This window comes from Sinocyclocheilus anshuiensis, unplaced genomic scaffold (assembly GCF_001515605.1).
Source record: "Sinocyclocheilus anshuiensis isolate Anshui unplaced genomic scaffold, SAMN03320099.WGS_v1.1 scaffold328, whole genome shotgun sequence".
NCBI classification, from domain to species: domain Eukaryota; kingdom Metazoa; phylum Chordata; class Actinopteri; order Cypriniformes; family Cyprinidae; genus Sinocyclocheilus; species Sinocyclocheilus anshuiensis.
This window is the reverse complement of record NW_015558621.1, coordinates 1303534-1317031: the sequence shown is the minus strand read 5'-3', so window position 1 is coordinate 1317031 and position 13498 is coordinate 1303534. Positions and strand designations below refer to the sequence as shown.

General features: G+C 35.2%; 1 protein-coding gene across 6 annotated transcripts in view; it reads left to right on the top strand.

Moving 5' to 3' along the window:
- LOC107680625 (rap guanine nucleotide exchange factor 2-like) overlaps positions 1 to 13498 on the top strand; it is a 142817-nt gene that overhangs the window by 56577 nt on the left and 72742 nt on the right. For 5 of the 6 annotated variants that reach the window (XM_016476612.1, XM_016476609.1, XM_016476607.1 and 2 more), the window contains exons 4-5: positions 4836 to 4919; positions 12667 to 12742. In XM_016476612.1, the coding sequence (XP_016332098.1) occupies positions 4836 to 4919; positions 12667 to 12742 (160 nt within the window). Of the gene's footprint in view, positions 1 to 4835; positions 4920 to 9400; positions 9635 to 12666; positions 12743 to 13498 lie in introns of those variants that run through there. The other variant, XM_016476613.1, reaches the window with a different exon arrangement.

Here is a 13498-nt window from a genome sequence, read left to right as displayed (position 1 = left end):
GTTATCAGCTATCAGCATATGTTGAAGTAGATTCGTCTCTCGTCGTATCTGAGAGAATATGTGGTGTGAAAAGCTTCGTGCTTCGTCATGCAATTAACCCCCCCCCCCCGTATTGAAAACGTATCGAACCAAACCGTGAATTTTGTGAACCGTTACACCCCTACACAATACATATGTTGTATATATGTTGCAACATATATTGTTACATACGCAGCAAATCAGCATATTACATTTTAAAATGTGCTCATATAGCTCATAAGTTACTTTAAATTGTAATAATATTTAACAATATTACTTGTTTTACTGCATTTCAAATAAAAAAAGCTTCAAATAAATGCAGTCTTGGTGAGCATAAAAGACTTCATCAAAAACATGAAAAAAAATCTGAATTATTCCAAACTTTTGAACGGTACTGTTTACATGTAAACATATCATGGTTCCATTGATCATTGTGGACTTAATTATAAATAATTTTAGCAGACGCTTTTATCCAAAGCGACTTACAAATGAGGACAAAGCAATCAAAATCAACAATAGAGCAGTGATTTGCAAGTGCTATAACAAGTCTCAATTAGCTTAATGCAGTACACGTAGCAAGTTTAAAAAAAAAATGTGTATATATATATATATATATATATATATAATAAATAAAAAGAAAACCAATATAATAGAAAAAGAATAGAACAAGCTAGTGTTAGAGGGCTTTTTTTGCTTTTGTTAATTGTATGATAAATAAAAAGAAAAAAAATAGATAGAATACAAAAAGATTAGAGAAGCTAGTGTTAGTTTTTTTAGTAGTTAGTAAATAAATAGATTGCAAGTCTAAAAGGGGTAAGTTTTTATTTTATTTTATAAAGGATAGAATTAGAATAGAGAGTGCTAGAGTTAGAGGGTCAAATAAAGATGGAAGAGATGTGTTGGGCTCAGCTGCTCAAATTGAGTTGGGCAGGTCATTCCACCAGGAGGGAACATTTAATGTATAAGTCTGTGAGAGTGATTTTGTGCCTCTTTGGGATGGCACAATAAAGCAACGTTTACTTGCAGAACACAAGCTTCTAGAGGGCACATAAGTCTGAAGTAATGAATTTAGGTAATGGGGTGCAGAGCCAGTGGTGGTTTTGTAGACAAACATCAATGCCTTGAGTATTACTGGAATTACTATAACGATATCAGTAACTTTGCAATTACACCAGCTCACTTAATTGTTATATATTATTTTAGTTTTAGAATTTAATATTTTATGGCTGTCAAAGATAAGTTACAATTTAAACATTTAAGGTGGTTTAGTTTTGTTTATATTTAATAAAGTTGGTTGTAAATGTTTACAATTTAAAATATACTGTGAAACACTTTTTCAGTTATGTTTTTATTTTAATTTCAGTTAGCGGACATGTTTTTATTTACATTTCCCTTTTCATTTTTTTGGTAACACCCACTGATGCCCTCACAAACTTTACCATGGTTTTTGGAAAATGGCATTAAAATGCAATAACTGCTGCTACAGTTAATAAAATACTGTATAATGTTATAAGAAGTTTTCCAGGTTTTACAATAGTAACAATAACTGGAAAAACTATGGCATTGTACCGTGTTTACTAGGGGTGTGACGAGACACTTATCCCACGAGACGAGACGAGACACGAGACTGGGTTCACGAGAATGAGACAAGACGAGATTTTTAGACTTTTTTAAAGAAATCCTCAATAATGAAATATATAGGGAAAAATAGTGTTTTATTCAACTGAAAAACACAAAATGCAAAAAAGTGGGTGCATTTTGAAATCAACTTGTACTTTATGAAATTAAAGATCTATTTTAATAACTGACAGGCAAGTAATTGCACAAAAATTATAAATAGTATAAATAAAAATAAATAATAAACAACATAAATATCACTTTAAAGTGGAAGTGAAGCAATCTACATTATTTAGTAAACTGATTTCCACTTTAATAAAAAAAAATATAATAAACACGATGAATGTATCAATTTAAAAGAATAAAGCAGTGGTTGCCAAACTGGGGGTGCGGCAAGGCTGAGGGATAGTTAAGGCCCTATGAAATCAGTTTTATTTTTTCCTAAATTCCGTTTTATTTTTTTCCAAATTCCGTTTTTTCCATTTTAATTTTTCTCGACTCCTTTTTAATAGTTAAATTACATTGTATTAATTAAAAAGCATGTCCAATTAATTAAAATCATTAAACTTATACATTTTCACATCGATTTATTAAAAGTTTAACAAAAATTACATGTTTAGGGCCCTATGAAATGTTTTATTAATATATACATTATACAAACATTAATATTTCCTAATATTTGTCTGATCATTTTAACCTTAAACCAAGAATTTCCTTTTTCGGTTGACCGAAGATTAGCAGATAAATAACCCCCAAGGATGATTGCATGAAGTCCATATTCCTCCAAACCTTGCCTGACTTCCTGCTCTCGTTTGTGCTCCCCAGTCGTTCCTGAAGGGCTGGAGGCTGTTGCTGTGTGCTTGATGAGCATTTGATGAGCGTTGGAAGAGTGTTTCAGTGACCCAGTTCAGTCAGCGCTGCAGAACATCCTCACGCTCTCCGTCTCTCACCCTCCATCATTCCCGCTCTCTCCTTCTCTCTCTGCATTCTGCTGATTAATAATTGAGTGTTTCGTTTTTGTCTGCGCACGCTCGGGAAAAACGATTAAAAGAGGGAACAGAAGCGGCAATGATGAAGGGAGTGATGCAGAAAGAGAACGAAAAAAGCAAGCAGCGCTCGTGCTGCATTTGAGAGCAGTCAGGAGCTGCCTCATTAGTCCTATAGAGACGGTGTAGCGTATGTGTGCGTGTGTGTGTGTGTGTGTGTGTGTGTGTGTGTGTGGGATTTTCGTCTAATGGCAAACATCCAGTAGTTTGGAGAAGTATTTTTGTACTTAAATGATGTGGAAATCAATCTGTCAACAAATTTGAACTTTTAAATAATGTTAATTAATTAAATAAGGGATAGCATATGTGGCTACTCAACAAATAAATGTGTGAATGTGAAACTTTGAATTGAGTTCATATTATAGTAGTATCTGTATATTATTGTATATATTTTGCTAAGAAAAGAAATTACCCATTACAATGTACGAAATGAACGTCGGAGCAACAAGACGAATACTGAAACTGTGTACTACAGAAATATTAACACTGAAGCTCTTGGATGATATTTTTAGTGCAATCAATAATAGACACACAAGATTCCAGTAGTTGCGTTTGTATGAAACATAAGCTAACTAAATGTAAATGTAAATTACTGAATGAGCATTCCGATATACAGATTTGCCATGGATGACGGAGAAGATTAGGAAACAGAGTGGCCTTCGTTCCGGAAGTATTTTTCCCATAGGAATTAAAAAAATTATAAAAAGTCATGAACCAAACCAACCAGCTATGAGGTGATGCATGACATTTCACAATTTGATTTAAAGAAATTTATTTTCGAAAATCGGAAATCTGAACATTAAAAAAAAAAACTACAATCCCATTGAAGCATTGTGAAAAAATCTATTAATTTAAAGTTGGTGATTGTATGTATCAAAACAACCTTTTTGTGTTTATTGCAAAATATGTATGTGAAAAACCTGTATATATAGTATGAAAACAAAACGTAGGGTGATTGAGTCCATTATGTCATATTTTGTGCTTCATTGGAACTTCTGATTGGTGGAGATTTTTTTCAGGATCATGGGTGATGTATTTTTCAACTTTTAAACACAGTAATGACCCAGGGAGGATCTTCTTTTCCTGAAAATGGGAGTTAATGCTATCACTCTGGCCTAAAACTGAATTACTGACTCACATAGGGTATAACAAATTCCCAAATATTTTCTGATACTTTTTGTACCTTCTCAATTTTTATGGCCAGCAAAAAATGCTTATACATATCTTGCTATATTATTACCAAATATTATGTTCATTTTTTTGTTGAACTGATTGATCTGAGCTTATGCGCCTCAGTTGAAAAAAAAAAGACTGAATCCAAGATTTGGTGATAAAATAGCGTAACAACCCCACTGTTGCACTCTAATATGATTGACCAATCAGAATGGAGTATTCCAGTGAACCGTGAGATAAAATGAAGATATACAAGAAATCTCAGTGCAGACAAAACATATTAAATCGAATGAAAAACAAGTACTATTAAAATGTGTGCAGTGTAGTGTGATAGCTGGGTTATTTGCTTCATGTTAAGAGTGTCTATCAGCTCATAAACCCCAGCACTGCTTTGGGCCTGTTATCTCACTGGAGTGTGTATCGGCTGTTCTGACTCAGTGATCAAGATGTCCGCTGCTCATTGGATTGCTCCTCTTTTCACATTTCCACTTTTAACACTTACTGGAGAGGCAGACATGGAGCAGGGCTCGCCGGGAGCTAGAAGGACGTCGACCCAGCATGCCTCGGAAGATGTCTAACATTCCTGACTGCTCTGTGACCTGAAAAAAAGGAGTGTTAAGGGGGATTGTGTGTCAGTGTGTTATTTCCTACACACACACATAAATCAAGCAGTCACATTTCAACTGGCATCACTTACAAGAGAAAGCGAGATGGTGTGAGTTTCGCACTTGGCCGTTTGATCACTCCACTGTCCACTGTTTTCCTCTGGGAATTTCCTTGTCGTCTTTTGTCTGTGCAAAGGAGTGTATCACAGAACAAAAATGATGACAGAGTGTTTACATTAAGCATTGAGGTTATGTGCGTCTGTGTCAGCTTTTTTTTGCTCTAACCATACAGCAAACCAGGCCGCATGTTAGAAATAAGCATGTTTTGTTTCCTGTTGGAATCTGTGTGACATTTTTCTCTTTCTGTCTCACACAGTCCGGATGACATTGGCACGTGTTGGTACATTCTGCTTTCTGGATCGGTCTTCATCAAAGAGTCCATGTTCCTGCCACGCTCCAGGTACGTCCCTTACCCGAATGCCATCAAATATCAAACATTCACACTAAGAAATTAGAACACCCTAAATACCCTTTCCATTAACCTGTTATGTGTGTTAAGCTCGTACCTTCCTTCTTTTTCTAAAAGTTCTCACAAATTATTTGGAACATGAACATGATTTGGAACTGATTTGGAAATGTAAAGCCCCTTAATAAAAAAAAAAAAATTAACATTAAACCTTAGGAAGAGTAAATATCCATCTCCGTGCATGTCCTCATCCTAGTTTGCCACTTAAATGGTCCAAGTGTAGATACGCACATCAAAAAATGTGACTGGCACCAATTTAGTTAAATTTGAAGTACCTTCAAAATCCACTGTATTTAATTTTTTTTTTTTTAGTTAAGGGGCAATTTTTGCAATATGTTTGGACTTTCAGATTTTTTTTTTAACTTTTATGAGTGACACATTTTTTTTATTTGACAGAAATGCTATGTCATAATGTCTCAAATACTTTAAATATAATCAATTCATCAAAATAAAATATCTGAATAAAATTTCAGTATAATTAGATTAATGAGAGTTGTCGAATTGAGAATTATATCAGAGGTTACAAATAATAAAAATTACTTTGTACAAAATATATAAGAAGTTACAAATAATATAATTAATTTGTACAAAATATATTGGAAGTTATAAGAAAAAGTATTTGTAATTCAGTTTGGCATTGTGTGTGTGTGTGTGTCTAGTTTCAGCCAAAATGAAATTTGTATATTTTGAGGCATTGGATGGGTATTGTCGTTCGTTTCAAAAAGCACCATAAGCATATAATGTAAATATTTTTTTCCTGCTTCAGAAGATTTAAATATATGACACAAACTGCATGGACTACTTTTATGATATGTTTATAGTGCATTTGAGTCTCCTTTGTGTTGAAGTAAGGAAAGTTAAGTCACCTTTATTTATTTAGTACAATACACAATACAGATTGTTTCTAATCAGCTTTACAGAAGTGAACTGGAAAATAACAGAATCAATGAGGCCAACTTCATCAGATATGAGACCAATCCAAATTCTGCTGTAAAGCAGCTCTAAAAAGACAGTTGTGTTGTAATTCAACTCGAAACAATTGAATGTTAATTCAGTTCAGCTCAATAACAGTATCAATTTTGAAAAATGTATCAATTATAAAACTGTTCAGCTCATGGGAAGTCATGAAGGTTTAATACAAAATGACGGTGAGTAAATGATGACAGATGTTTCATTTTTTGAGTAATCTATCCCTTTAATTTCTGACCCTGGCATGTAATCAGTTACCTAATGCAAACATCATAACTTGAAAGTAGGGATGCACTGATGTATCAGCCACCGATATTTATCGGCTGTTTTTTTTATTATTTTAAAGCCATCGGCATTTCGGAAATAGCATGAAAAGGGCTGATACCGATGGTTTATTAATTAACTGCATGGAGACAACGAGTTGCATATCTGTTGCATAATCCAACATTTTTCTCTGGGCAAAATAATTAAATACTTGCTAAAACAAAATAAAATCTGTACAAAATATAGTTTGTCAGACGGCATAGTACGGCCTATGCAAATGTGACGCTGACGCATCCAACGAGTGAAATGCCTGCTCTCAGCTGTAAATTCATCACTGGTAAGTCGCAATGGCAATGCAGTTTATCCGAGGATATGTCACGAACTGCCAAGCATTAGGCCTACATTTAAGTGAAAATGAATGGCAGGTAATATGCAGCTTTTTGTTTCAAACCAGTGTAGAACACGGATTCACACAAGGTCACATTTCGCACCTGTAATGTTTCTGTGAATGGAGAAAACAGTATAAAACTATATAGGCCACACAAAAAGGAATATATCATTAACAGATTAACAAAACGAAAGGAAAAAATGTTTGCGTTCAAATACCGATTCTGCTTGGAGTGAACCATTCTTTTTTTCTCTCTCTCTCGTTTTTAAGCCCTGCTTTATGCAATTGAGCAATTTCAGTATCGGTATCAGAATCGGCCAATAGTTGTTTGTTAAAATCGGTATCGGTATCAGCCAAAAAAAAATCCTATCGGTGCATCCCTGCTTGAAAGTGTCATAATTTGACTACTTTAGCAAGGCCGCATATGGAAATGAAGACTACTGTCTTTATCGAGGATCAATATTTTGCTTGGCACACTACAATCTACCTGTAGTAGCATAGAACTTGGTGTGAGAGAAATTAAGTGTACATACAGACAGCAACATATTGACTGAGCGTAATTTAAAAGCATAGCAAGCCGTACAAAAACACTTGACAGAGATGCACTAGAATTGGCTTGCAGTTGGGAATATGTCGTTTTATCACCATGGCAATGAAAAAAGCAGGTCTCTCCCTCCCTCGCTTTCTCGTTTGGCTTCATGGAGAGAGCTGTGATGTGTTGCTCCTGTAATAGACTGTGACTCAGGCGTCCAGTGAATGAAAACCAACAGGACAGCGGTGCACTTCATAAACAATGTCTTGATAGTGCTCGCAAATGGCCATTTTTTTCCCCCCAAGAGGCATCACAGCTACCCTGTGTGCTGATTCTTGTCTGAGACAGACTAGATCTGCAGTAGCATCTTATCGGCTTCTTTCAGCACATGACGTGTGTTCTTTTCTTCCAGTTTCTTTCTAAACAAAAACACTCTCATTTTAATGCAGATTTTGTGTAACACTTCTGTTTAATCGCACCTGAAACTCTCAGTCATTACAAATGCAGCATGCAAGTGTTTAATTGCACAGCGATTTCAGTCATTAAAAGCATAATGGTGTACAACGTGCTGGCAGAAGTCAGAGTTGAGTTTGAGGTGGCAGTACCACCTGGTGCTCAAGCCAGTACTTATGCAACAATTCCAAGCCCTTTAAAATGGTTTTACAGGCTTAACTACCAACAATAGATTCTATTGTTATAAACTCTGTTAAATCTGATCCTTTAGTAAATCCACTGTTTTCTTAACTCTTCCTGCAAGACTTCCTAGAGATTTTTACTCATGCTTTACCATGGTACAATATGGCAATATGCAATATGGCATACTATCTGTTCTAACAGGGAACATTCTCAGAACTTTGGCTAATGTTCTGGCAAGATTATCTCAAAGTTATGAACATTCTTCCAGTAATGTTAATAGAAGGTTATCAAAACTTTAGCACATTTGTCACAACTTTTTTTTTTTTTTTTAATGTTGAATGTTTTTTAAACTTTTTTCAGAAGGACATTCAAAAGTGATCCTGTGATGTTTGCAAAATTATAAAAATTGAACGTTCCATTTATGTTCCAGAAATGTTTTTGAAACTTTAAAAAATGTAACATTAGGGCCTTTCGCACCGCTTTAGTTCCAGAACTAAATGTACAGTACTAAAGTACTGGGACGATTTTGCGCGAACTATTTCCCAGTACCATTTAAAGGGTTGCATTCGCACCGAGAGTGTGTACTAAGAAGTGACGTAAGCCGGTCGACAGCGTTGTCACACAATTAGTTCTGGTACTATGAAAAGGTTCCCGCGGTGCGAAAGGCCCTATTGTAAATGTTCAGAGAACATTCATAAATAAAATTTTTATACCTTAATAAGAATGTTAGGAAAATGTTCTTAGAACATATTTTTGTTAGCTGAGATGATACTTTGATATGGTGCATGGTACTAAATGATTTTTCGCTACTAGATTTTTATGTACTAAATTATTTTTTAATGATTTGTACCAAAGTGTTCACACTACATGTCCTTCAAATTGTTTTCTTTGCACTATAGTTTAACAAAACAAACCAGATACTTTTAAATCGAGTTGAATTTAGTAACATGCTCACATTTTACAGGTTTTTTTTATTCATTTACAGATAAAAAGTTTTGCTAAAATGCAAGCTTTTAAATTCTTTCAGTTTCAGTAAGATGTGTTTTTTTTATTATTATCTTTTTCCACTTAACCACATGCAAACTCCCAGGTTGTTTTCCCATGGAAGTGCTTTGAAAGCCTTACTGTTCCTCCCTGAAGTGATATGAATTTACTTCATGTGAATATAATCTGCAACATCTGATATGTTGATATCTGATACAAGTTACTCCACTACATGTATCAACATGCCTCATTTGTTGTTTAGCCACAATTTCTTAACTTTGCATTTCAATCTCCTAACTTTTATTTATAGTTAACTTTTTGTAATTGTTTATTAATTATAATTAATTATGATTGTTTTAAATTTTTTGGATTATGAATAGTGCTTTTTGAATCAAAAGTATCCTTTTTTTTTTTACTTTACTATTCCCCAGGTTGCCCTTTAGAGTTTTTCTGGGTGTTACGCTCTGATCACTACAGGTCTTGAGTTAAGTTGGGAGGTCATGTTGTTTGTGGGTAGAGGTCAACCCCTCCCTCTTGGCTCCACAGGCAGTAAGAGGCAGGCAGGAATGTTGGCTTCAGTCGATCACTACTGACTCTCAAGAACGCACATTCCCCAACGCGTACTCTCGTAAGATGAAGGCGGTAGACGGAGCTGTCAGAACAGAGTGCAGCGTACGTGAAGTTGGATTACCATGTGGCATTCAGGAAATCGTGTTTGTGTTTAGTGTGGTAGCAGTGTGTGGGTATGAATATTAAGAAAGGACATTAAAAACACATTTGAGGTAGAAGTATGGAACTGAATGCATGATTTTCAAGAAGCCGGGAATGTTTATGGATTTCATTGGACATATTTTGTAACAACTCTCTCATCTTCAGGTACAGGTATTTTTTATTTATTTGTTTTTATACATATTGTGTACTATTTCGTATATTAAGTGCACAATTAGATCACTTTAAGAAATGACTTTAGATATTTTTTTATGAACACACTTTCCAACAAACTATTTAAAGGACTTTTCATTTTTATATATTTTATATAAATATTTATATATTTTTTTATTTGATTTTGTATTTTTTAAATTAATTTTATTATAATAAATGTTATTGATACTAATGCTAAAATGCTGGTTAAAGTAATCATACCTCAAGTGTCATGCTTTGCTAATCAAGCCTCAAGCATCTCGATCCCTGCATTATATCTAGTTACAGTTTGGGGTTTCTTTGGTGCTCCTGAAATGCTGTTTACTTTGCTTTATGTTGCCATGTGTCTGCAAGTGCAGATTTGAGAGGCAGCAGAGTTGTTTAGCACTCACTGAAGCGTTACAGTAGAATCCTGTTATTGCATTACCATTCTACTGTACTTCAGCATGTCCTTAAGCCTTCCAGTGTATTCCTTCTCCCCTCTGACTTTCCCACTGACAGCACTTGCATAACAGCTCTTTAATCTTTGCTCTGCTTAATATGGAGAGATGAAAAAGAGGCTTATTTACTTTGGAGACCCCTATGTTCTTTGCTGTGTGTGAGTGCTTGCCACGTTCGTCACAGAATCACATTCCAGACACCCGGAATGTTGTGTAATATGGAATGCAGGGGCTGACTGGGTGGGCATCATGTCTCACCGGGAGTTCAATTCCCAAAGAACGTAGTGCGGTGTCTGATGTTAATACACTTTATATGAATGCCTGGTGTTAATATAATTTTGACAGTTTTTTTTTTTTTTACTGCCTTTTTTGACAGTTTTTTTTTTTTTTACTGCCTTCTACAGGGAATTTCTTTTTTTAGACTTTGGGATTTTATAAGCCAGAGAGCCCCCCTTCTCTTTTCATTTAGTTGTGCTCAAGGCGGCTGTTGTTTTTTCTAAGCACATATAAAAAAACAAAACAAAAAAAAACTATAATCTATAAGTGTGGTGAAAATGTATTCCATTTTGTTTGTTCCTATTGCATTTTGCAGTTTAAATTAGACTTGGAATCCCTGATTTTCAGTGTGGTTTCAAACTATACCCACCGTATCATCAACTATATCGTGAACGATGAATGAAAACACTGAGTCTTGAGGTTTTGTATTTGAATAGAAGCCTGTAAGGGAAGTCAAACAGCGTTACAACACAAAGTGCTCATTGTGTGTGGTCTTAGAATCGGGAACAATGTATATAGAGGGGATCCCACCTGTTAGTCTAAGCATATTAGATAGTTACTATATCTGCCAGCTGCGCTTCTACCGTAACCCATACAGTGTACAAGTAGCTTTATAACAGAAAGTGTTGTTTTACTAATGTAAACATTTAAAACAGCATGCAAATTGTCATTGCAAGAAATTATGTTTTATGTAGTAGAGTTTTTCTTTAGTAAAATCATCCTTGCTTTGTCAGTCACAGTTTTTTGAAGTATGTGTAGCGTTTTTTCTGACCTCTCATCCAGCTAAACCGCTGTAAGCATGTGTCAACTTTGGACCATATTGTCACCTGGCAGCTCATTCAGCTGCAAAAAGTGTCTTACAAGCAGCATTAATGGTAAATCAACAGACCAGATGAAAAGGTTAAGTGTGCAAACAACACCAAACAGAATTGGAAAAAAAAGTATGTCAAGTACCCCACCTGTCTAGTCCCATCCCAAACTCACTGTGGTTTTTATGCCAGACTCAGTTGAGATGCTTAAACAAATTAAATTTCTGTTTGATGTGCACATCACATTTTATTTTATTTTATTTTATTTTGTTTTACTTAGTTTTGCCTTTTTCCTATGTATTTTCTTTTTGCTTTTAGTGTAGTAAAGACAGTAAAGACATTGTGTGAAGGAGAGGGAATGGGGTCAAGAAAGTGAAAGTGAAGTGATGTGTGGCCAAGTATGGTGTCCCATACTCGGAATTTGTGCTCTGCATTTAACCCATCCAAGTGCACACACACAGCAGTGAACACACACACACCTGGAGCAGTTGGGGGTGCGTTGCGGTGCCTTGCTCAAGGGTCTCACCTCAGTCGTGGTATTGAAGGTGGAGAGAGCGCTGGTTATTCACTCCCCCCACCTACAATCCCTGCCGGGCCTGAGACTCGAACCCACGACCTTCGGGTTACAAGTCCGACTCTCTATCCATTAGGCCACGACTGTCCCCAGAAATGCCATTCTCTGAAATGCCCATTTTAACTCCACATTGCAAGTGATTTATTGAAGTCCAAATACGTGACCCTGGACCACAAAACCAGTCATAATGGTCCATTTTTTTTTAATTGAGATGTATACATCATCTGAAAGCTGAATCATTGATGTATGATTTGTTAGGATAGGACCATATTTGGCTGAGATACAACTATTTGAAAATCTGGAATCTGAGGGTGCAAAAAAATCAAAATATTGAGAAAATCACCTTTAAAGTTGTCAAAATATCTTCATGGAACATGATCTTTACTTAATATCCTAATGATTTTTTTGGCATAAAAGAAAAATCGATACATTTGACCCATACAATGTATTGTTGGCTATTGCTCCAAATAAACCTATGCTACTTATGACTGATTTTGTGGTCCAGGGGCACACATGTGTATCTATTTAAAAATGTTAAGGCATGTCCACCTTGAGTCAGTATTTGCCTTCATCTTATGTGGATCTCCACCTCACATTTCCATTTCTATTTTCAATAGAGTTTTTTTGTGTTGCTACTCAAACGCTCCATCACTTTGCACTGTACTTCTTTCATTAGGCCATGATGTCATTTGGTGGACTTTTCCAGTCTGGTCGTAGTTTCTTTCCAAGTGGAGCCTTACTGCCTAGACCAGGAACACTGCCACAAATGTGTGGATATGTGCTCCTCCGGCTCGATTTCTGAGCACGCTTTCATTCCCACAGAATCTCAGGATTCCATAATTGGTCGAGCGGTTTATAACCTTTCTCTCTCCTGTTCTTCTCCTCTAGTTTTGGGAAACGGTCTGCTGGGAGTTTACGCCGTGGATGCGAGTGCATCGTTCTGGAGCCATCCGAGATGATTGTGGTGAGTAATCATGGACCAGATAATCATCTTAACTCCATACTCTTACTAATCACACTTAGGGATATGCCGGTATCAAATTGTCATGTTGCGATTAATTGCTAATGCTTTTATCACGGTATACGGTATTATCACGGTATTGAAATTCAGTTTAAAAAAAGTGCTGTCATAATACAGTATAACAGGTTTAATAACTTTTTTCACCTCTTATAACAAAAATAACTGAACATTTAAATGCAATAAAGCAATACAGAAAAATGTATAAAGTTAAAAGTTTTACACATATTAAAGTGCAAAAGAACTATAAAGACCAATAGGTATCACTTTACAATAAGACCTCATTAGTTAACCTTAGTTAATGCATTAACATTCACAATGAGCAATAGCTACATTTGCTACAGAAGTTATTAATTATTAGTTATTAAGTCTTAGTTCATGTTAGCTCATTAAATAACACAGTTGCAACTTTCAATTTTAACAACGTGTTATTAAATATTGGAATACCTAAGATTAATTCATGTTCAGAAGAATTTTTCATTGGCAGTTCATGTTAACTAATAAATTAACTAATGTTAATTAATGAAGCCCTAATGTAAAGTGTGACCAAACAATAAAGAATCAAAACACTTTCAAACAATATCTAGGGCATGTTGTAGTCAAGATTAAAATGTAAAAAAAAAGTTTGAAAATAAATAGCCTATTAAGACTAAATATTTAAGTATTTGGCGCTGTGATGAACATCATAGCAAATACACAAAT